The sequence below is a fragment of the Drosophila tropicalis genome, unplaced genomic scaffold, assembly GCF_018151085.1.
Source record: "Drosophila tropicalis isolate 14030-0801.00 unplaced genomic scaffold, ASM1815108v1 contig_845, whole genome shotgun sequence".
Classification (NCBI taxonomy): domain Eukaryota; kingdom Metazoa; phylum Arthropoda; class Insecta; order Diptera; family Drosophilidae; genus Drosophila; species Drosophila tropicalis.
The window spans coordinates 6,588,891-6,614,308 of NW_027173338.1; the positions used below are offsets into that span (position 1 = coordinate 6,588,891).

The following is a 25,418-nucleotide window of genomic DNA, read 5'->3' on the forward strand; positions in this document are numbered from 1 at the left end:
TCTGCCAAAGTCAAAGTCAACGCTAACGTCAAAGCTCTGCCACTGCTGCTGCCTCTGCCGGCGTTTGTTCTCGGTGTGTGTCCGCCATTGCTTCGGCTGTGCGCTGCCTCTGCTCTGCTCGTATTTCTCAGCGAGCTGGCAACGCGACAACAACACGTCTGTCTCTCTGTTTCAAGAGAATTTGATATAAAAGAAAAATTAACAAGAAAATAATTAAATAATAAATATATAATTCTATTTAGTATTAGCCAAGCTTTCGATAAAAAAAAAAAACAATTTACTGATCTCTTTTGCCTTAAAAAAACAAAACAAAAAGTAACTACAATTATAACTTAGTTAAAGGAACTAAAAATAAATAAAAAGTGCAATTTTTAAATAAATTTTTTTTAAGTTTTCGCAATTGTGTAAATGTGTGTGCATGTGTGCGTGAAAATTAATAACTTAGAGACTGAAATCAAGTGGAAAATAAAATGAATAAATTCTCGTGAAAATATATGTATTTAGGTAATACATTTTTCTTACAGTCAGTCACAAAAGTATTCGTCTCTAGGGTTCCCCTGTATTTATGCACGTTTTCGCAGGATATTCAATAATAAATTCAATCATTTTTTCACAGGATGGGGTAAATAAAATATTTATCTAACTCAATTTAACTTAACTTTATTAAAAAAAACAATACTTCAAATTTTTTCAAAACAAAACAAAAAATGAACAAAATTAAATTCCACAAAAGTATTCGTCTCTTCAAGATTTTCTCCTAAATCTAGATACTAAAACTAATTCTAATATTTAGTATGCAGGCCCTTATTATCTATAATGGCCTTCAAACGTCGGGGCATCGATTCCACCAGGTTGCGGCATCTCTCCTCTGGAATTTTTGACCATTCCTCAAGCAAAACTGCCTTTAGTTCCTTTTTTGAGGAAACCTTGTGCTCCTGGACTTTTAGCTTAAGGTGGGCCCATAAATTTTCGATCGGGTTGACATCTGGACTCTGGGGGGGGCGTATTTAGCTGCTTAACATTGTACAACAACCACATTTTTACCTTCCAGGCAGTATGTTTTGGGTCGTTATCTTGTTGGAAAATTAGGTCCTCTTTTCCAATGCCCATTTTATCTGCACTGGAGTGCAGATTCTCCTTGAGAATATTTAAATACATATCTGCATTCATTATTCCATCAATAAAAATCAATTTGCCAACGCCTCGAGCCGACATGCACCCCCAAACTAGCACAGATCCTCCGCCGTGCTTAACAGTTGGTTTTATGTTTTTTTGTTTTAGAGCTTCACAAGGCTTACGCCAGACTTTTCCCTCGCCGTCCGATCCAAATATATTGAATTTACTTTCGTCACTAAATATGACACGCTCCCAGTAGGCTAAATCTTTGATTTCGTGGGTTTTTGCAAAGTCTAGACGCTTCGACACATTAACAGAAGAAAGCAATGGTTTTTTCCTAGGGCATCTCCCATGTAGATCGTTACTTCTCAGTACCCTGCGGACAGTTTCGTCAGATACGTTGGATCCCAAGGATGAAGACAAGGCACTATTAATTTTTGGAGCCGATAAATGAGGGTTTTTTCTATCCTCTTCCAGAATTTTTCGCTCTTCTCTGCTTGACAAAATTTTTGGTCGACCGGCACGTGGCAGGTTTTCCAAAGTATTTCGGGCTTTCATTCTGGAAATTGCGCTTTTGATTGTAGAGACGCTTCTTTCAAACAGTTCACTGATGTATTTATTCGATTTGCCCTCATTGTGTAGGTGTAGTATAATTTTTTTCTGCGAATCGTTTAATTCTGAACCTTTTGGCATTTTTTATGAAATAAGTCAAGTTTCGTTCCAGAAAGTAAATGGGCTTTTCCTCGAAATAGATTCAAAATGCCCTAAATAATCTCAAACGCCAAAAAAAATAGTTTAACTAAAAAATACTAACATATTTGAGTATTCTTCTCAAGAGACGAATACTTTTGTGGGATTACATTTTTGGGATTTTTTTGTTTTATTATGAAATAATTTAAAATATTGAACTTTTAAATAAAATTAAGTTAAATTGAGTTAAATAAATATTTTATTTACCCCATCCTGTGAAAAAACGATTGAATTTATTATTGAATATCCTGCAAAAACGTGCATAAATACAGAGGAACCCTAGAGACGAATACTTTTGTGACTGACTGTATATACCATTAGCATATATTATATACATACATAGATATATGTATGTATGTATATGTATATAACCTAGGTCAATATTGTTTATAGTGGCGTGTGAATGTGCAAAGCAGCAACAACAACAACAAGTAAATCAACAATCATAGTTGCTCAGCAGATAATAAGTAACTAATACAAATACACACTCAAACCAAATAGACAAGAACCTCGTCCATACGGAAATTTCAAAGTAAATTATTTAAACTTGAAATATAAAGAGAAAAACAATAACAACAACAACAAAATCATTGTTGTTCGTGTAGGCAAATCATTAGAGCCACAACACAACACAAAAAAAAAAAAAAATTGTCAGCGTAATCGTTACGAACCACAGCCGAGCCGAAAGCTAACACGAACGAAGCTTCTATCTCTCACACGAGGGTGTGTAGCAGCAGCAGCAGCAGCAGTTGTTCGACTCACTCCCACAACGATCGAGACCCCGTTCTGTCTCTCTCTCTGTGTGTGTGTGCTCTCTGTTCTAACGGACTGCCGAGTGGATTGTATTATCGTTAGACGACTTTTGGCGAGAACAAAATAACTGCAAATCGTTGTATATTTTGTAATTGGTCAACGTCAAGTGCAGACGTATTGAGCGGACCCGCAAAAAAATATATTATAATTACGCGATTACCTTTTTTTTACACATACATACACACAAACGCTCGCGCGCTCGCCAAAAGAAAGAAACGACAGTTCGACAGTTGACAAAAAAGTTCTAAATTCTTTTATAAAAATTGTTCGTGTCAAACACTTGCCGCTGGTCAATACGCGTGTGTGGTCGAGAACGGTCTAACGGCTCGCACATTTGGAAAATAAAACCAGCCCCCCCCCAATCAATCTAACCCCCAAATAAGTGTTCCAGTGTTGTCATCTATCTGATGATTTTTGTGAAAACTTCATTTGCAACACATTCACAGGATTAAAAAACGTTCAACATTCAGCTTTTTGTGGATTTTCTATAATTTTCGCAACATTTTATGGTGAGTTTTGGAAAGTTTTTTCAAATCTCTTTTGAAGAATTTTATTTAGTGAATTTTCAAAAAAAAAAATTTATTTTAAAAAGAAGTATATCAGAAAATAGTAGGAACCTAACTAAATATATACATATGTATATATATTTTCCATTCCATTTCATAGTAACACTTAAGATGTATTATATGTATTTGTATAATTTCAATTATGTGTATATTATTTTAATATAATCTATGACTAAAATACATGAGTCACAAAGACTAAATAGTCTTAGAAATTCTAGAGTAATGTCGTATTTTCTTCAATTTTACACTCAAAACTCAAGAAATTATATATAAAAATATATGTATTTTTCAAGATTAATGTTAAATAATGATAAATTTCATAGAATATTCGAGTATTAATATATAAATTTGCACATCTTTTTCAAGCCTTTAATACTAAAATTTGATTCAGAACTAACATACTCATTATTAGACAGAATTGGTTAATTCAAGATAGACTCGAACTATAACTATTAGTTTATTAAGCTGTTTTATTAGGAAATAACTTGTTTATTTCTCGAGTTATTGCTACTGAATTAATTGGATATTGCTTTCCTATAGTTAAAAATACATATTCATATGTAAATATGAAACAAAATGTAAAAGTTTATTTAAGAAAAAAGGTAAAAATTGTCTATAAATACTTAAATACTTTGAATGTATCTCATAGATACTTCAAAAATTCATAATATTCAATATACTGTAGATAACTCTCTTTTTTTCAAAAGAATTCCTTTAATTTGTATTCAATTTATATAACTGAAGATCATTTCTAAAACAACAATTCATAAATTTTAGCACTTGCTATCATTTTGCGTGCCCAACATGTCGTATACTTGATATCAATTTGATTCAATCAATTCAATGTCTTTGCTGTTAAACCTTCAAATCGAGAAGTATATATTTTGCACATATGTGATAGTGGGAGGGGGCTGGTTAGACATGCAAAAGAATTTCCCACCTGTAATTGGCCCATTTACCTTGAAAGCAATCGATGTGTGGATGTGGCGCCTTCTTAACATTTCTTCGAAACTAGGGAACTCACTTAAACACCTGTTCGCACTTTTGTAATTCCTTGTGACTCACCAAAGACTCTTGAGAATCACCCCTTTGACTCATCATGACCATTGAAATTACATTCAAAGAGTCAGATAGATATAACATACTTTATATGGATGGTTCTTGTGTTCTAGGTAATCAAAAATTTCGTTTGCAAGATTAGATGTGTGTTGTGAGTATTGTGTTTTGTTTATAGGGGTTTCCTCGCTTAACCATGAATCATTTATATTTTATTATTGCCATCACAATGAGTCACATCAGAGTGACATTAGAAAGTGAAATGGTAATCAAATCAGGATCAGGCCTAGGCTTATAGTATCATGATACAATGGAATGCGCCATAAATATTAAGGAAACCGAAAATGTCTAATGTCTCAATTGATAACAAACATTGTGTATACAATAATTTCTAAAAGAACAAAATTCTTTCATTACTTTCAATGTTCCTTTATCGTGGGTGCTAAATTTGGTGCCTGAAGGTCAGTAACAGCGTCAACAAAAAAACAAGCTACCAACAAATCACACACTAAATAACTTTGGGCTAATCTTTGGAAATTGATATTTCTTTAAAAAAAAAAAAACATTTTATAGGCACAGGAAATTGTTGTCGATGTGCGTTAAAGAAAGTAAAAAGTGAAAAAAAGATTACACATATAAGTCCTGTTATCATACACTCGGCTATCGCGAATATTTTTCGCCACAAAGTTCGATTTGGCGTCATCTGCCGATTTTGTGTAGCTGCGTTCATTCACGTTCCACCTGTTGAACGAATTATCGTGGGTGTTGTTGGTTAACCAAAAACAAAAAAATAAAACAATTCTTATCATTCAGTTACTCTTTTTTTACACCCAAGAGACACAAAGCAGACAACAGAGACAGAGAGACTTGTTTTTATGAATGGGTGGCCCCTGATTAAATATTCAATAACGGATATTAATTGAGGCAAAAAAAAAAAAAAAAGCATGAATGATTTAAATGCTTGATAGCCACATGTGGCGTGATAATATAAACAAAAACCACAAAATACTCTCTTCCTATATATGTTTTCACTGTTATCAATTATCATTCAAGGAAGTGACTTCGCTTTCTTAATGGGATACCGAAACATTATTGATTTGGCAAATTCCAGTAAGAATCGTAAGCAACGTTGACAATTTTCACAGGCAATGTTGACAATTTTCACATAATATGTTGAAAAGGTAGAATAACCTTAGTTTTTAGCCATTTTCCATCATTTGCATATTGAGAAACTCTAAAACTTCCTTTAGACTTTTTAAAATCGAAAAGTTTTCTCATATTTTCAAGTGTTTGGACTTTAAATAATTGTTCTTTACTATGTTTAGTCAATGTATAAATACTTTAAGGTTAAGTTTAGACGGGTTTTAACTTTTTCATAGATAATCTTGATCAAATTTAGCTTTATAACAGGCAAATTGAGTCTCTTTCCTTCTTTACCCCTATCTCTCGTTCTCTTTGTTCAATTCTAAACCCGAAACCATTTGGCTTACGGGTTTTAAATTACTACTACGCATAGCATTATTTATACTAGCCAATATTTATTTATAGAGACCTCTCGGAGTAACCGAGTCATTGGTTTCAAGTGTTTGGCTATTTGTTTGGACATGTCGTAAACCGTAGCTCATTTATACATTGGGACTATGATCAAATTTCATTGAGTATGTGGCATAAAACAGCCAATGAACTATAGCGAAATGCCATTGATAGAATAGATTAATAAGTTTTTTGAAAGCTTTAATTAGAAATGGCTAATTCATAGGCAAACCGCTTATCAATGGGTAAAGTCACATGCCAAACTCGTGGGCGGGCAGGCGGTTGAGCCAAATCAAATGAACGAAAAAGAGGTTTTGTGTCTTTTTGGCGATGACAACGACGACGACCCTTTGCCTACCCCATTAAATTTCATATTGAAACGAACCAACAACACATCAAACCGGCAGAAGCAGCGTCGTTGGCAGCAGCAGCGAAGCCCAGATATTGGCAGAGGCAAATATGTATGTATCTGAGGGGGTATCTGTCAGATACATACACAAAGATACATATTCTAACGCAGCAACAAAATAAAATTCATAAAAAGCCGGTTCGCAGACATGCGTAAAGCTTCTATTGTATGTATCTGTGTGTTCGTGTGTGTGTGTGTATTCTGCCAAAATAAAAATTTTTTGTGTATATCTTGAAACGCAACACCCCCGTCAACCCCGCTCTTTGGCAAACCGCCCTCACCCTTCCACCAACAACAATCTTGGCAGATCCGCCATATTTAATTTTTGTTGTTGTTTGGCATTCTTTAAAGTTCGTTTTTTTTTTTTGCCGTTTGTTTATCAGCTATAGCAATTCTCCCTCTCACGATTTTTTCTTTTTTTGTGAAATAATATATATATATATACTTATATATAAAAGATTGTGTTGACCTTGGTTAACAAATTGTTTTTAAGCTATTTCTGTTGTATTTCCCCTCAGCATAGAATTTGTTGTTGTTCTCCTTCTTCTCTATTCTAATTGCTGTTGATTCTGGCTAAACGAAATGACTCGATCTTCGGACATTCAATCGAAAGATTCGAATTTGAATCATGATGTTTTGTGTTGTCGTAGTCACTATGGTGAAATATGTATTATGTTGCTCTTTGATGTATTCTAAGTAAAATAATAATCAAAATGAATTACGCAGAATTTTTCATATGATGACAAGACAGAAGCTCATGACATCAGGTCAGAGATTTTGAAATTATTGACTAAACAAATGAAATTCAAGTGAGTAATAAATCAGGAAATAAATGTATAAATATATCAAATTTCCAAGAAATTACTTAAACTAACTAAACTCAAAGCTCAAGTTAAGGATCAACATATTCTAAAAGTTTCATAGCTTACTAAATACAACTAGTTTTCAAGCTTTATGGTGGAACTAGTTTGCTAAGTAATTAAAAATGAAACTAAAACAAAGAAAATGTGAAAAAGCTGTTAAAAAATTGCAAATTAATGCAAATTTTTAGGTTAGTTTTAAATAAAGAACTAGTTCTTTACTACAAAAACACAAAAAAGGTTACTAGAGTTAAATTTCTCTATAGAACGATACAAATAACTTCTTATTCAAGATAATCTTAAAAGCAAAAATTAAATTTATAGTTAATAAAACTTAGAAGACTCTCAAATGGATCTGAAACAAACAACTAGTTCTTGAATGTTTATAGAGCTAAACATATTAACATATTAATATCAAACTTTTATAGAGGGAACTTCTAATTCAAATTTTTAATATAGAACCATCTCTACATATGTATGTATATGCTAGATCCTAGTAATTGAATGTGTATTTCAAGAAAAGAACTAGTTCGCTAATACGAATAAAGATAAATTAGCTTACCAAATTAGCCTTAAAGTTTTCTGAACCAATTTTATCTACTCTCAAACAATACAAATTCGAATTCAATAATTTGGCAAAAATCTTATAATTTCCATCTAATAATGATATTTTCTGATACCTTTGGAGATTATTCTAGGAAAATTAGACTGCATGTTAAAAGCTATCATCGACTTACTCTAGTTCCATTAAGTTAATAGTTGCAAAATCTTAATGTAATACTCAAAGTAAAATTTGTCGAACTTTAAAAATATGTTGAAGACACTTTAAGAACTGGTTCCTTAAGCTCTCTATACTAAAGTTAGACTTGAACAGTCTCTTTAGGTATACTGGCAAAATCGACCATATTGAAGCCTTATAGGTAGGTACAATCTTTTGCAACTTTTTTTTGTGGCACCCTTCAAACTCTTTGCAAAATCATGTGCAACACACCATTCCTCTCACTCTTCACTTGCACTGTCTCTCTCTCTCTCTCCCTTTCGCTCTGGTGTTGCAGCTGCAGCGCTGCGCATTTGAAGCTGCTTGGGTATTTGTGTGTCCTTCAACAGCACACACACACACACACAGAAAAAGGAAAGAAAAATTAAAGCAACAATACAACTGAGAGGGAAGAAAAAACACAAAATTTGCTCAAGTTCAAGGACAGGATTGCAGCAGAGCAGAGCAGAGCAGCAGTTTTTGACGCTGTCCGTTGGCTGTACACGAAATACGTATACGAAACGACTGCAATACTGCAAGCTCTCACCTCTCTCTCTCTCTCTCTCCCTGTCACTCACTTTCTGTTTTGTTATGCGCATTTAATTTTCAATTTGAGTTCGAGCCAATTGTGTTCACTGTACCGAACATACATAAACTTCATTTGAAGGCCAATCGAATCACTAAAAGAGAACAAAAAATTCAAGTTCAAGGTTTCTACTATATATCCATCTCTCTCTAGCAATTAATTAACATTTCAAATATTTTGTTGGTTGCATATTGCAAATAAATTTGTATCTTATGTTGGGTCAGTAGGAGGAAATGTTTATATCATATTCTAATGATCGTTTGGAGAAGACTTCAAACAACCAGTCAAACAAGTTCTGCCCAATTTATGTATCCGCAAATTATCCATTTGTATATATGTACATATTTGTATCTGACAGATACATTTTGTATACATGCAAAATCTAAATAAATGTAGAAACTTAAAAATAGCTGCAAAAAAAAAAAAAACCGAAGCTATAATTAAACTTTAAGTTTTGCATTTGAATTAAATAAACAGTCAAAGTGAATTGAAGATATTAAGTATAATTAACTAAAGTCTTGTAAGCTCTAAGTCTAAGTAAAGCTCTAAAGGATTTTCAAAAATGTTTCTTTTTTATATGAAATTGGAAACGTTACAGATTCCAGCCTTAAACTCACAGATGGCGGAAATAAAGTTCATGTAACTAATTTCACACCCCTTTTTTTTGTTGTTAATGGGGGCTTAATCATAATGTTAATTCCATTACCGGAAACTCCGGCCTCCCCAATTTCACATATCTTCATGAATTCAAACTTGTTTCCAAAAAGGCTTGCCAAAAACGCACCAAAAATATTCAGTGCAAGCTCCCTTTCTCCGTCTCTTTCACTCCTTTGCCAGTCAGCCATCAGTCATAAATGAGAATGATTATTTTTAAAATTTGCTTGCAATAAACACAAGTAAAGTACGAGTACTTATTTAATTTTGTTAAAGTAAATGCAACACTGTGTGTTCCTGCTCTTTCATTCAATCTGCCTCCCCCCCAACATTTCTCCCCTCGCCCTACTCTTCCTGGTTTTTTTAGATACACTGTGTAGGAACAAAGAAGAAAGAAAGAAATTTCGGCACGTATGCAACCACAAAAAAAAAAAAAAAAAACTTATAAGCCAAGGCAAGACAACTTTGAGATACTCTATAAAAAGTAGGCACAGTGGCGCCAACTAGCGTGGCGAACCGTTAGGAATCCTTATATAGGACTATTTATTTAAAAAATCTTATACAAATTTGTTTTAAAGTGATATTAGTTGTTGTATCTGATTAAATTACTCCATATACCCCATCATCTGAGGAAATAAAGGGTATTAAACACTTGTGCATTGCTGTCCAACTCACTCCCTTTCTGTATAGTATTTGTTTTTTGTTTTTTTGAGGTTTTCACAAAATTTTATATATTGACTGTGGTTGCTGTTGTTGTCGTTGTCGATCTTTTACCCCCCATCGCCGCATCTTTTTCCCCTTCTTTACTGAAAGAAATTTTCGGCCTCATCGGAGTTTGTTTTGTGGATTTCTTTCAACGTTGAGCGAGCTTTTTTTTTTTTTGGTTTCTTCTTGTCTCTTTTGAGCATGAAGTTCGTTGAACCTTCTGTATATGAAATTGGAATGAGGTTGCCTCGGTACGCTTTATCGTTGTTTCTTCTTGCTGTTGTTGCTGCTGCCGCTGAGCGCAGTGTTTTTTTTGCAAATTAATGCACAATTTATTTTTACTTAAGTGCTTTTTGAAATAGGTTTAAATATAATAAATATAAAAAAGAAAATAGATTGCAATTATTGCCGAAGCAAAAGAAAAGGAAAGGCAAAATAAGTATGCAATGTAAAATTTTGCAAAACTCACACTCATACAAACTCAAACACTGAAAGGCAAGTTCACACACACACACACACACAATGGAGTCTATGAAAACTGCAGCGCTGCCCAGCAGTCAACTGCAACGTAAACGTCAACTGCGTTCTGCTTGCTGTTTCTGCTGCTACTGTTGCTGCTGCTACTGCGGCGCACTCACACTCACACTCTCAATGTCTCGGCTACCCTCGTGCATATTGCGCTCGTTTTGTCGTTGTTCGTTTTGTATCTTGAACTTGAACTACACGTGGAGGGCGTGCAAGTATTTTCAACTTGCTAACCATATAACAATTTGTATGGGTCGGCCATAAGGAGGACGTGAACGAGTTTTCGACATCGCAGCCAAGCAATGCGCGTGCTGTGTCTGACTCGCTCTCCCTCTTTCTCACTCTCTCGTTTGTTCTGACTTTGTGTTTGCTCTCACCCTCTTTTTAGCTCGCTATATATGTATATATGTATCTCTGTCTAACTTTTACATAGTATGTGCAATGAGTAAGCAAAGCAAAGCAAAGCACATGATGATGATGATGATGATAATCATTTTGTTGTTGTTGCAGGCCAAATTGTGGGCGTCTGTTGAGTGAGGTGGAAGTTGATGGGTGGGTCAGGCAGGCAGGAACTTCTGTTTAAGTGTCAAACGAAAGGGAAGGTATTGGCCGCCATTTTGCAAAAGTGAAAACCCTTTAAAATGTTCTTAAAATTAAACACAGCGAAAACTAACGTCATTTAAAGCAAATTACGCCACATTTTGTATTTGTGTATCGGGTGGGAGTGGGAGAGAGGATCGTATATTTGATGTATTTGTCATGTCATGCTGTTATTGTCATTATTTCAATTTGCACACGCGCTCATAGTTTCTACCCCACTATACAACCGCAATCCCAGCCGCCCGCCTCTTCCCCTGCCCGCCCGTCTTCCAGTCCACAGAGCAGTTCGCTACCCTTAAGTGTGTATTTACTCGCCAAGTTCTTACAGTTCTCGTCTAATGTCTCGTTCGGCTGGCTTTTGCTGAGATGACCTAGGCCAACCGCTTGAAAAATACACACATACATATACATTTATTATACACACAGACATACATATGTACATACACTTTTTGTGTTCCGTTCTAACCACGCAAAATGTGCGTGCTTGCGTCTACGTCAACGCTCACGTCGACGTCAACGTTCACGCATACGTTTTAGACTTCGTGTCTAGACCTTCGCAATATAAATACATACATACATATGTATACATACATACATACATATGTATGTACATAGATATGTATGCATATACATACATGCTATATACATTTATTTACCTTGTGATTACCTAAGAAATCTCGTGTTCTTGATTGTTTCGAATTTTCATGAAAATTCAGCAAATATTTAGGTAAATTTAGGGAATGATGTCTTAGTTCTAGACTTGCCAAGAAGTAGTAAACTATCTTATAAAACAAGGTTCAAATAAATTGGCATTAACTATTTTAAATTAATCAGTCTAAACTTCAAAAAACAAATCTTTCTTTAATTGTTTGTTATTTAGAGCTAAGCTTTAACCATTACGTATTACGTAAAGAACTTTTTAAAAATTTCTTCTTCTCCTCCCCTAAGGTTTTTCCAACTTGTTAAGTAAAGCCCAAGTGAAACATTTTAACTTTTTAATTCTAATAAAGTTTCACAAACTAACTAGTTAACTAACGGTTAACTAACTACTTAGTTAAGCCACTAATCACATGCTGAGCTCAGCATTAAATATTTTCAGAATCATTTCTGTTATAAAAGCTTTTATGAGATTTTATTGAAACCAAAAAAACCAATTAGCCATAGTCCAAACATGGCCCAGCCTTCTGACTTTGTACTAACTAATCTACATATGTATGTATGTATGTACATACATATGTACATATATTGTATTTGTGAAAGTCATTGAGAAAAAGAAGAAAAAAAAAAAAACAACAAAAAGTAATCGCAATAGTGAATTTCCCACTTAATACTAACCGTGTTGTGCCCAACAAATCAAATAACTGATATCTTATCACAACTAACGTCAGCAAATTTTTTGGTTTTTGTTGTGTTTCTTAAAGATAGTTTTGGCATTCTGTCAAAAGAACATTTCCCCTAACAAATACACACACACCTACACACACCTATTTTAAATTTCATTGAGTAGTTTTCCTTACCCTTTAGCATTCCGTTCAATCTATCTTATCGCATGATTTTTGGTTGTTCGTTGACTTTTTTTTTCCCTAAATCCCTTCGCTTCGTGTTTCAGCTTCGTTCGTTGTAATGGATACGCGACGCAGACAAAATAACCAGAAATAAATACATAAACAAAAAAAGCTTACAATTTGCTTATATTTAAATGTTCATTGACCCTACACAGAAGAAAAAAAAACATAAAATAAAAGCAAACCATATCTAGGTGCATGAAGAGGAGGTACACACACACACACTCACACAAATTTACATATGTATGTACATAGGTTCTTAAGTGTTAGGGCTCAGCGTGATTTTTGAGGCACATGATAAATTGCTTGAAATACAAACATACATATCTTCTTTATTTTGCATAGTTTTGGAATATAAAGGATTGATAAGATTTTCTAGATGAAGGTAAATCAATTTTTAAGGCACTGAAATTATGAATGATTTTTGACAATTTAAATAAAAAAAACGGTCCAAATTGAATAATCTTTAAATTTTTACCACTTATTACTTAAACTGTATTACACAATTTTTTAAATGTTATATAAGCCATTTATGGAATCTCTCATCCCTAAACATTATATATTAAGCAAATCCATTACCAAATGTTTTTGAACTAATTTTAAGACTAAATTACAACAAAAAGTTGCTTAATTGGTTATTAAAAGAACTTTTAATGGTAAATACGATATGGAATTTGAAAATTGTATCCAAGAGAATGTTTCTTTTACCTTTTCCGCTATCCACATGTGGTCAAAATACATAATACTTAGTGAACCAAAGTGACCTAAGTCCATATAAAAATTATCGGTCAAGTTTTGCGATCATAACACTGATTCTCAAAGAGACGACTGTAGTATTAAGAAATACTTTATACTATGAAAACTTTATACTCTAACTTTCCAATACGAAATATTTGTAGATTTTCTCTTTGTTAATAATAGAATATTCAAAAATATTGAATATCAATCAATTAAATGCACAGTTTGTTTCAAAATTTCTAAAGAAACGAAAACATTTTAAGATTTTTACTAAATAGGTTGTAAATTCTTTAACTTAAACATAACTTAACCATTCTATTAACTATCCAATGAACTATCTAATAAGAGAAGAAATTTCACAATTATAATATTTTTAAGAAGAATAGATTCTCTTTGAAAGTTATTTTTTGAGTAACAGTAGCTAAAAGTTCATTGAATTTTTGGTTTACGAACTTTACTGATCTAGCCGAACCAAGATCATAATATCTCTCTCTCTCCTTCCCTCTCTCTGTCTTTCTATTGGAAAAAGACCAGTTTTTCTATTCTTATTGGATGCGCTCCGTTTCAGAGCTATCCCAACAATATAACGGTATATCTCTCGACTCGGTCAATATAAGAAATGTGTGAGTGAGTGGGGGAAGTGCTTTTACCGCTTGCTGACTTGTTGGTTCTATCTCCCTCTCTATCACTGTCTGTCTGCTCTGACTCTCTCTTTCTCTTTTTGACGATCATTGACCGAGCCAACTCATGGGCATGAGTTTTTTTTTCCCCCTAACCTCATGATAGATGAATAGTTTTCTATGTATGTGTGTGTGTGTGTGTGTGTCTCTTTACCTTCAACAAGCCAAAAAAAAAAAACTTTTTTATTTTTATTTATTTTTTTGTTGTAATTTTTTTTGGAGAATGAAAGAGAAGAGATAGAGACACAAAACACACACACACACATGAAATAGTTTTTTGTGTCGAATGTTAATGAACTTTTGCGCTAGTTTAACGTACTGAAAGAAACTGAAAAAGTTTTTTGAACTTGCCTTTAACAATCAACGAAAAAAAAGAACTGACAAAATAAATGAAAATAAATTAAAGCATTTTGTATATGATTTTGAAGCAATCGAGATGAACCATATGGGTAGAAATTATTGTCTAATCAAATGAAATATTCTTGGTATTGATTGGGCCCTATCAAAAGAATATTGTGTTAGGCCCACATAAACTGAAATTAAAAAAAATGTTTATCATTTTAGATAACTCCTGAAATTCAAGCTAAAATTGTTACAATTAGTAAAGATAGTTAGCAGATCATGGTATATTTAAATCGATAGCCAGACCTACTAGTCATGCTGACCTAATCAGGAAGCACAAAAACACAAACTAAAAGTTTATGGATGATAAGAAATTTTGATTTATTTCATAAAGTGAATCATCAGTGAAAAAAAATGAAATTATCTTATCAGATTTAGGGGGGGAAAAGAGTGAGAAAGAGAGAGAGAGAGAGAGAGAGAGAGAGAGAAAAACTCACTCATTAAGGAAAAACCACTCAAACAAATTTCCCTTTTTTCCCCCGCAAGTTTTCCAAGCAACGTTGCGAGAGGGGGAAATTTTTGAGATCAATTGGTGGTTGTTTTTTTTTTGTTATTTTGATTTTGGTTTCCTTTTATTTTTCGTCAACTCACCCACCAGTCTCCGGTGCACCATCAAAGCAACAACATCGAATAGCGGCAATGTGAACCCCCCCCGGAAAAAAAGAAAATTTGACCCCGGAAGAACATTTTTATAGGTGTTGTGCGTGTGTGTGTGTGTGTGTATAAAAATGACCGATTTCTCAATGAACGATATCTTGAGATCGTTCAGAAAAATGCGTATGAATAAAAATACAGGTCAAGGCGGTCATCATTACCACCACAATCATCACCAGCATCATCATCATCATCACCATCATCATCATCAAATTCAACATCATAATCAACATACATCAATCTATGTATCAAATTATGCTGCACAACAAACAAAAGATTTGAAAAAAGTCATTAAAATTATTAAGAAAAGTTTGCTAAAGGAGAAAATCACCAGCCAAATGAAAATTCTTGTTTAAACAAACAGCAAAACAACTGAACAAAAATCAACAACGTCAAAAAAATAAACAACTATTTTATACAAATTTTTAAACTACAATATGTAATCCCTAATAATTATAATTAACTATATAATATATCTATATATTAAGACTGCCGCTACAAAATCTAAAAAACGAAAAATCAAAGGACTGAAACAATAATAAACAAGAAAACCAAAAACAACAAAAAAAAAAAAACCTCAACTGAAAATTCAAATACATATAGTCTGATTTATACAAAGTCCCAAAGTGCAGTAGTGGGACAATTTTTTGATAAAATTTTATGCAATTTTACACAAAGAAGATCTCTAAATCGTAATCAAAACAATACGAAAAATGACTGAAAGTAAAAATGATACCAAAACTTGGAGCACCAAGCAAACTTGGTTAAAAGATGTTTTGTCCAAGTCGGGAACTGAATTGGTGGATATAACCAAAAGCAAAGTCACAGCGAAAAATGTTGCCAAGAAAACGACAGCGGCAACAACCACAAATGGAAAAGGTAAACGAAAACTTTTCTAACAACAATTGCAAGCGGTGTTTTTCTTTCTTGGTGACCCCAACCAAATGTGGACGCCATTTTGTTTTGGTATACGCAATTTTTCGTATAATGGGGCGGGGAAATGTGGGGATGTTTTTTTTTTTTATTCATATTAATAACAATAAACAAGAACGGGAGAGAGAAATGCCGGTTGGGAAAAGCTTTGGAGTTTTTGAAATGTTCGGGAAATTTTCTTCTCTCTCCGCACTCTCTTTCTCAACTTTTTGGGCCGGCAATAACAGAAAGTGCGTAGTAGCATTAGCCATGGATTGGTGGTGGTTCCCACACCATCAGAAAGAGTTTTCCACTCTCTTTAGGGCTTTTCCCAACCACCCAAATAAGGTGGACTTTTGTATGTTGTTGCTTAGATTTTCCAAAAGAAAAACTCGTAATGCAGGTTGTTCAGGTTTCCCATGGTATCCTTAGCTTAACTTTTCTTTCCGTTGGGGTGGCAAAAAGTTAACCCCTAATATTGGATAGTTATGCTTCGATAGTTCGACTTTGATGTTATCAAAAGGAGTTCTGAATCAATTTAAGAAACTTTCGAATGGATTTTGTTAGAAATGGAAACTTAATCTTGTATTATTCTTAACTCAATTCATTATAAATTATATTCGAAATGAAAAGTTGACTAACATAAATAGACTATATATTTATGTCTTTGAAAGTGTAAAATTTCCAGTATTTCTTTGTAAATTTTGGTTCATTAACTGATTTTTGGACAGTTGCGTTTTCTGTAACCCTGAAGCTCAGAGCTAAAACGGAACTGACATTTAAGTCTAAGTAGCTATTTGCTTAATTGAAATACTCACAATATTTAGTTGTTTACAGTCAGAAAGATTGAAATTCCTAAACGAAAATGTTTTCATCTATTGCAGATTCATCGACAACCAATATGGTTTATTATCCTGCTAATCCATTGCTCATAAAAACAGAGCAACCAAGTCAAACGCAATTCTGTCTGCAAGTGCCGCCGCCATTGACGGTAACACAAAGTATTGGAGTGCCGCCTAGCGGACAGCAGGAGCATTATGAGCTATTGCAGACGCCGCAACAGCGACAAATGCAGTTGCAACAGCAACAGCAGCAACAACTTCACCAGCAGCAGCAGCAACAGCAACAACAACAACAGCATCTAGCTGGCTATCAATTGGCTCAGCATGAGAGTATTACAACAACAACAGCGGCGCAAAGGATCAAACAGGAGCATAATATATCCTATGGCCAATTGCGTTTACCATCATTACCAGCAGCAACAGCAGCAACTGTTGCATCCCCAGCAACAACAACACCAACACCTACAACAACGGGAGCCAAAGTGGTGGCCACACGCAAACCCAATCCCAATAAGCCACAATTCAAGTGCGAACAATGTGGCATGACATTTGGCAGCAAATCGGCGCACACTTCCCATACAAAATCGCATGCAAAGAATGCTGAAATGTCACGAGATGCCAATGGAGGAGGAGGAGGTGGGGGTAGTATGAATCTATCATCGTCCACGAACTCCACGTCGCCGCCAATTGAACTAAATGAGGCAGGTCTGCCGTTGGGCATACCAAAGAGTCCCATTATTAAGCCATTGGCCAATGTGGCAGCCGGCTCTGATCCCTATCAGTGCAGTGTGTGTCTAAAGACTTTTGCGGTTCCCGCTAGACTGGTAAGTTTATCAACGAAAACGAATCCTTAAAGTACACAATTTTAAGGAAAATGTTCCCTTTGAAAGTTATCTGAAGAATGAAAAAATAGAGTAATTTTGCCTCCCTAAAGTATGCAACAGTTATATAAAAACGAGTTTATGATAGCTCTTCTAGCTATACAAATTGCAATGAAAACATAAAAAGAACTTCAAAAGATGAAGAAGCGAACTCTTCGACCGACTATTGCCTATTTTAGGGAGCAGTTTAACAAGAACAGGTCAAAGAAACTTAAATTAACAAAAATATCAATGAAAGTTTACTAATGTCTTCTTCTATCATTTGCAGATCCGTCACTATCGCACCCATACGGGTGAACGTCCCTTCGAATGTGAATTCTGTCATAAACTGTTCAGCGTTAAGGAGAATCTGCAAGTGCATCGTCGCATCCACACCAAGGAGCGACCCTACAAATGTGATGTCTGTGGACGTGCTTTCGAGCATTCCGGGAAATTGCATCGCCATATGCGTATACATACGGGTGAACGACCTCATAAGTGTTCCGTATGCGAAAAGACTTTTATACAATCCGGCCAATTGGTGATCCATATGCGAACCCACACCGGCGAGAAGCCCTACAAATGCCCCGAGCAGGGATGTGGCAAAGGATTCACCTGCTCGAAACAATTGAAGGTACACTCTCGCACCCATACGGGTGAGAAGCCATATCATTGTGACATTTGTTTCCGTGATTTTGGCTACAATCATGTCCTGAAATTGCATCGTGTCCAGCATTATGGTGCCAAGTGCTACAAGTGCACCATTTGCGATGAGACGTTCAAGAATAAAAAGGAAATGGAAGCCCACATTAAGGGACATGCCAATGAGATACCCGACGATGAGGCAGAAGCGGCAACTGCATCGGCCAATGGAGGTGGGGCAAGCGGATCATCTGGTTCGGTGTCGGGCTCATCGCAAGCCATAACCAGCACGTCGGATAGCAGTAACAATTCACCACCCAGTTCACCACCAGCGATGGTGGCCAAGAAGCCACGTCAACCACGTCAGCCAAGAGGAGCCAAAGCGGCAGCCATTGCCGCTGCCGCCGCTGCTGCTGCTGCCAATATCGGTGGTCCTCTATCGCCTAGCTCGGCAAGCTCAACCTATTCGCCTCTGAGCAGCAGTCAGGCTTCGCCACCGCCCTTGACAATTTCTTCCTATCTGCCTCCACAATTGGATACCGATGCTCTTAGTCGCGATAGCGGTGTATCGAGTGCCCAACCACCGCATAGCAACTATGCGGATGACGATTTACCCACAGATCTAAGCATGCAACAGCAGCAGCAACAGCAGCACCAACAACACCAAATGTCTTCTCCTCCGCCGCCACAAATGGTCTACTATCAGGAACCATCATCTGCATCTGCAACTATTAATCCTGCTCTCCTAGAGGCCGCCAGTATAGCTCGCTATCACACTGAAGAAGCTGAAGATGAGGATGATAAAATTGATGATGTTCATGTGGCCGCCTTGCAAATGATGCAATTGTGCCGTGGTGGACATGCTGCCATTAGTCCACCTTCACCTCCCATGCAACAACAATTGGTGGCGCCACAGCAGCAGCAGCAACAGCAACATCAACAACAACAGCAGCCAACTTTGCATGTCAGTGAACTGGCCGCCAATTATGATGATACACATGAGGCCAACGAATTGATTGAGCACTTCAAGAGAGGAGATCTGGCCCGTCATGGTCTACACAAGGGTTATGCTCCAGTGCCGAAATATGAGTAAGTAAAAAAAAATTTTGGAAATCAAATCAATTAGAAAATTTTCATAGATTACAATGTAGGGAACGACTTCTTTCTCAATATTCCTAAAGGCTTTTAGGTTGTTATAACTATTCCAACCACTTTCCTAGATTTTTTAGTTCCCTAAAGTATGCTATCAATTATAAACTGTCATTAACGCAAAGTTTTTCATTAGGACCTAATCCTAATAAACTTTTATTTTTACCTTTACATTTTTAGTTACCATCAATAAATTAGCGTTTAGTGAAGCAAATTCATTTTTTTAGTTCCCTAAAGTATGCTATAAATAATAAAACATGTTTGTTAACAGAGATTATAGACTTTAGATTTAAATTGATGGCTTTTTTATCTGAGATTTCTTTTAGTTTATGTAATTTTTTACATTTAAAGAATTTTTATTTAAGAATGACTCTTTAATATTGATCTAAAATATTGTGCTTATGTATATAGCTCTCCATCTGAAGAATAGACAAGATTTTCTTTAGTTTATTTTCGTTTTGAGTTCAATATTATATATTAATCATTTCTTGTTTTTGTTTCATTACAGATCTGCCTTGCCGAATCAAGATATTGTACGTCGTGTGGAGGCTGCCATTGGTCTACGATCGAGCACAGAGTCACCTGAGCGTAGTTCTTCACCGGAAAGTGATTCCCTAATGATGGCCGATCGCAATGTGATGACGTTGCCTTTGCGTAAACGTAAACACTACATGAACAAGGGCGAGGACATGGATCACGGGGACACAATCAATGCCAGCCAAGGCAAAGTGTCTGAAATTTCTGCAACAGGCGGCGGAGCAGCAACAGTTGGCGGTGGGAGCGACAACACGGATTCAACATCGAAAGTGATGCGTTTGAGTTCGGTTATACAATTCGCCAAGGCCTCGTAATGTGTTTGAAGATGGGATTGATTGAGGATCGATCAGGATTGAGGATTGATTGATCAATCAGCTAAAAGACTGTTCAACAAATTCTAACTGAAAAATAATTTTACTCTTTTAATTTGTTTCGTTTCCTTTCTTTTTATGGTTTGTGTGAGAGAATTCAAATTTTTATTGAATTTCTCCTCAATGAGAAACAAAAAATATAAATATATATGTAAAAAAAAAATGCCAAAAGTATTATAACAACAACAAAAAGGAAAGAAGATAAAAAATTAATATCAAGAAATTTGTTTTTTAAATAATATCGTAATTATTATTATTATTATTATAAATGTAATATCGCCTCCTATTATGTTTAGAACTAAAAAAAAATTTTGTTAAATCTTTGATTTCAATTTGTTTCCATTTGTTTGTTTGTTTTTTATCCTTTATCACAATCAATTTGGCATTAACAAAAGAATGTAGAATGAAAATGAGAAGAAGTCAACACCATAAACAATAATAAGCTACATACAATACATACATACATAATTATATATATACAACTACAATTACATACATACATAAATAATAAAACCATTAAATATTTATGCAAAATTAAGGCCATATTGGCATTTAACATTTAACAAATAAGTCAACAAACAAACATAAAAACTACAAAACCTAAAAACAAACACAATAAAAGCAAAAAAATACAACAACAACAAAATTACATATTTATTAATGCAATATTAACTATGCTCGTTGCCTCCCCCTTCTCCCCATTTGCGCCCACCATCTCCATCATCTTCCTAAATCCATAAACTCTTTAAAACTAGCTAAAAAAAAAAAACGAGAAAAACATAAACAATTTGATATGCATTTTATATTTGATATATATACAAAAATGAAACAAAGCATTGGATTGCCCAAAAAAAAAAAAAAAACATAAACAAATTGAAAACAAAAGATTTCCACTTCGAAAACCAACATATATAAATTAATATAGTATATGTTAGATATCTAGCTATATATTTGGAGAATATTGAACTGATCAAGCAAAATGAGCAAGCAAAACATAATTAAGTTTAAACATTAATCGCAAAATTAACAACAACAACAACAGAAACCATAAAAAAAAAAATGAAAAAATATGAAAACTTTTTGTAAAAGCGCTAAGTCGAAACTATATATATAAATATATAGATATACCTACATACTATAGTAATAAATTGTAGCATCAAATATTGCAAGTAAAATAAAAGCTAAAAATTAAAAAAAATAATAATAAATTAAAAAACAATCACAAAAGAAAATCAACGCAAAAGAAATTAATTCAATATGAAAGCAAAATGCGTAACAATAAACGAAATATGTATAAAAGAAAATAATATCCAAAGTTATAAATTTTTATTTATTTGGTTTAATATTAAGGAATTAATGGAAAAACTATTGAAATTTGAAATTTATTTTCAGTCGATATCTTTATAAATTGAATTTACCATTCTTCGAGAAGAAAGACGATATGTAAAGGATTAATATATGATATTATGTTTCATATATGAATCCTTTTTATTGATTAAAATTGGATCACAAATGACTTTTACGATATATATATCGGAGAAAAGGGGAAACTTGGGAACTCTATCTCTTGGTTAGTTACTTATCAACCTTTTTGCTTAACACTTTTGACTTCTTTTTCTATCAGACTTTGAGCATAAAGAAGAAGTAATTTTTTGATCCTTCTTTTAATTATGTATGAGAAGAATAAAATGATTTCTAAATTTTCCAGATTCATTGCTACATTTAAGCATTTTATATAAATTTCATAACTTTTATGGGAACCTCAATGGAATATAAAAATCAATAATTATATTGATAATAACAAAAGTGGAAAGCCTAGCAAAACAATTATGTAATTGCTATATGCAATATATAAGTTTATGAAGGCGCCAGTGTAAAGTGTTGATAAGCCGAAGTTTGTATACCCTTCGATAATCATATTTAAACAGGTCAAAAGGTTCAATCAAAACCAAAGAGTTTTCCAATATAGATTTTTGAATGTTATTTGAAACGTAATAAGACTGTCAATTTCTTGATAATTAAATAACTATTTTAAAGATACTTTATAAGTCAAAGATATAGTCAACCATTAGCTACTTTTCAGAATGTTTTAATTCTATGATTTCGATGATAGATTATAATATAATCATGAATATATAGTCTTTTGATCTATGTACATCATTATATACGAATTAGCTGATAAAAGACAATACACATAATGCCAAACTAACTAATTTTTTTGTTTAGCAAAGTTTAAAATATTAAATTTCATCATGTTGATTAGAAATCGAACATAATTTTTCCTATAGAAACTTTTAGTTGTCCGATAAAGCCAATTAAATGGCAGTGTAGTTAGACAGTTAGATGACTTTGAAATTTTTAATTATTAACTAACATGAGATATTTTATTTAAAACTGAAAGTGACCCATTACATTGTCTTGACGGATTATGTATGTATCTGGGATTCGTCATACAAATATCTTGATTATTGGCTTTTATTTAGGCATCAACTATTTCCCACAATAGAAACAGTAGAATAGTTCATATCAGCATGACCAAGCAATTTTGTTTAATGGACAAGTTAGGTCTATGGACGTAGAAACGGGGATTCAACATTCAATTGTATGCCGTCACCTCAGGCTTCAACTATTTTAAGCCCTCTGACCTACGTCCATGTCTGGTACTCAATTGATATGGCCAAAACATTCAAATTACGTCGTAGTTTTGTGTAAAGGCTGAAGCCAACAGTGAAATTTGACTCAGTTAATATAGAAACCTGAGAGTGAGCACAGCAAACTAACTAAAAATGGAACTATTCGATTTCACCAAGTAAATAATCAAAATGCGAATTCATATTTAAAACATTAACTAATGAAAAATATATTGAACATTTATAGAGAAGGAAAGTTTACCAAAGAGACCAATGAAACTGGTAAAGTTGTGATTGTGACTGGAGCAAATACCGGGATAGGAAAGGAGACAGTGAGGGAATTAGCTCGAAGAGGAGCAACCGTTTGTATGGCATGTCGGGATATGAAGAAATGTGAGGAGGCACGCCAGGAAATCGTCGATGAAACCAAAAATAATAATATTTTCACTAAGTCATTGGATTTGAGTTCTTTGGATTCCATACGCCAATTCGCCAAAGAGTAAGTTGACCATCAGTTCACCACAATGCAATGTCATGTCAGAATGTCCTTTACAGTTTCAAGGCCGAACAATCGAAGCTTCATATTCTAATCAATAATGCCGGCGTCATGCGAGGACCTCGCAAGTTGACCAAAGAAGGCTTTGAAATGCAAATTGGCGTAAATCATATGGGTCACTTTTTGCTAACCAACTTGCTGTTGGATACCCTTAAAGCCTCTGCTCCCAGTCGCATTGTAAATGTGTCTAGTGTAGTACATTATTGGGGAAAAATAAATACCAAAGATTTGAATAGCGAGAAATGCTACTCTGACGGCGGAGCCTACAGCCAAAGTAAATTGGCCAATGTCCTCTTTACCAGGGAGTTGGCCAAACGTCTGGAGGGTACAGGAGTAACGGTAAATGCCTTGCATCCTGGCGCTGTCAAAACCGAGCTGGGTAGGAATTGGAGTGCTGGCAAGTGAGTAACAAAACAATAGACAAATTAATGGAGATTTCTAAATTTTTGTTTTCAAAATTATTCAGGAACTTTGTTTTACCACTTTTATCGCCTTTAATGAAGACTGCCGCAAGTGGAGCACAGACTACTCTCTATGCAGCTTTAGATCCTGATTTGGAAAAGATTTCTGGTCTTTATTTCAGCGATTGTAGGCCAAAAGAAATGGCAAAGGCCGCCAAAGATGATAAAACTGCTGAATGGTTATGGACCGAGAGTGAGAAATGGACAGGCCTTGCCCAGAGTTAGATCCAAAACGACTAATTTACTATAAACTAATGCATTTAGGATTTGTTTTATTTATTTTATGTATATTTGTTGTGTGTAAAATGAAAGAAACTAAACTGTTTCATATAAATTCAATTTTGTATTTGATTTACAATAGGGAGCAAATCAGTTTTTTCTACTTCATTGAATTGTGGGACTTCTATAGCCTAGCTTTAGCTTTGGGTATAGTTGTCAGAGTTCACCAAGCTGTATATTTTTAGCTTTCATCGAGATTGAATAGATATACCATAGTATATACATTTGTATGTAAATAGAGCTCATATTGATTTTATAGTTCCCTAAAGTATGCTATAAATAACATTGGCTCAACAGCAATTTTGTTACCCGCAAAGTTCTCACATTGATTTCTAGAGTAATTTGGCGTCCCTGATTCGAAATAAGGCCTTGGTTTTTAATATTTAACATTTAACTGAAACGTACATACATATATTGAATGTTCAACGAATGAGAAACTAGAAAATTTCCTTAAGTAACAACAACGAAAATCAGTTTTAATATATCCCATTTCTTGCTATGTAATCTTCTTCTAAGTAGTCAGTCAGTTTAAATATTCAGCTTTTAATTATGTTTCCCGTTATTAACTAATTGTGAGATACTATACTAAAAGTGGTATTTGTATTGTTCCATAGATTTCGTGGGAACCATCATGTGTTTAAGATATTAAATTATGGGTATACAATACATTTTCATTTATAAAATTATCCTTGAATAGTTGACATTTGTCATGACATAGCAATTTCTTAAGTAGGCCATTGCCTTCAATGAGCGTGGCAAGAAAAGGGATTAGCTTAATACCAATTTTGCCAAGGAGTTCCACCTGCCTTTGACTTTTGTTTGAAAGTGCCTCAAAAGTCTAAATATAATTATTTAATCGATAGTAGTATGATTTATGATTGGACTCCAAAGAACTAATCTCAAATGACACAGGAGATTGTAATATTTAACCCTTTTTCCTAAGGCCCTGTTTTAGTTTTTAATTAATAGGTTCACAACATTGTAGATACTTCCTAGTTTAGTACATAAGCTCAAGCCAATGACAAGTTGTGTCTCAGTTTATATAGAAATTTTAAAGTGACCACAACAATTAATAGAATAATAAAATAAAAATGGAAATATTCAATTGCTCCCAGTATATAATATGATTTAATTCATACATATATAGATTGATAACTTACTTGAATATGTCAAACTTTTCTTTCAGAGATGGGAAATTTACCTCAGAGAC

General features: G+C 34.1%; 2 protein-coding genes across 4 annotated transcripts; both read left to right on the forward strand.

Moving 5' to 3' along the window:
• The first annotated feature begins 308 nt into the window (after positions 1–308).
• Kr-h1 (Kruppel homolog 1) lies at positions 309–21,597 on the forward strand. 3 transcript variants are annotated; one of them, XM_068294247.1, is made up of 5 exons: positions 309–504; positions 2,260–3,188; positions 16,766–17,547; positions 17,873–19,314; positions 19,883–21,597. In XM_068294247.1, the coding sequence occupies exons 3-5, from the start codon at positions 16,783–16,785 to the stop codon at positions 20,223–20,225; spliced, it is 2,550 nt and encodes an 849-aa protein (XP_068150348.1). In that variant the 5' UTR covers positions 309–504; positions 2,260–3,188; positions 16,766–16,782; the 3' UTR covers positions 20,226–21,597. The 3 variants fall into 3 exon arrangements, with proteins under 3 accessions (XP_068150348.1, XP_068150349.1, XP_068150347.1); XM_068294248.1 differs by lacking the exons at positions 309–504; positions 2,260–3,188 and adding an exon at positions 15,029–15,302; XM_068294246.1 differs by lacking the exons at positions 309–504; positions 2,260–3,188 and adding an exon at positions 15,668–15,848.
• A 1,345-nt stretch (positions 21,598–22,942) lies between these two features.
• On the forward strand, positions 22,943–24,268 carry LOC137580824 (retinol dehydrogenase 12-like). The gene is made up of 4 exons (XM_068294952.1): positions 22,943–23,091; positions 23,160–23,411; positions 23,468–23,869; positions 23,935–24,268. The coding sequence occupies exons 1-4, from the start codon at positions 23,069–23,071 to the stop codon at positions 24,152–24,154; spliced, it is 897 nt and encodes a 298-aa protein (XP_068151053.1). The 5' UTR covers positions 22,943–23,068; the 3' UTR covers positions 24,155–24,268.
• Positions 24,269–25,418: the final 1,150 nt, after the last annotated feature.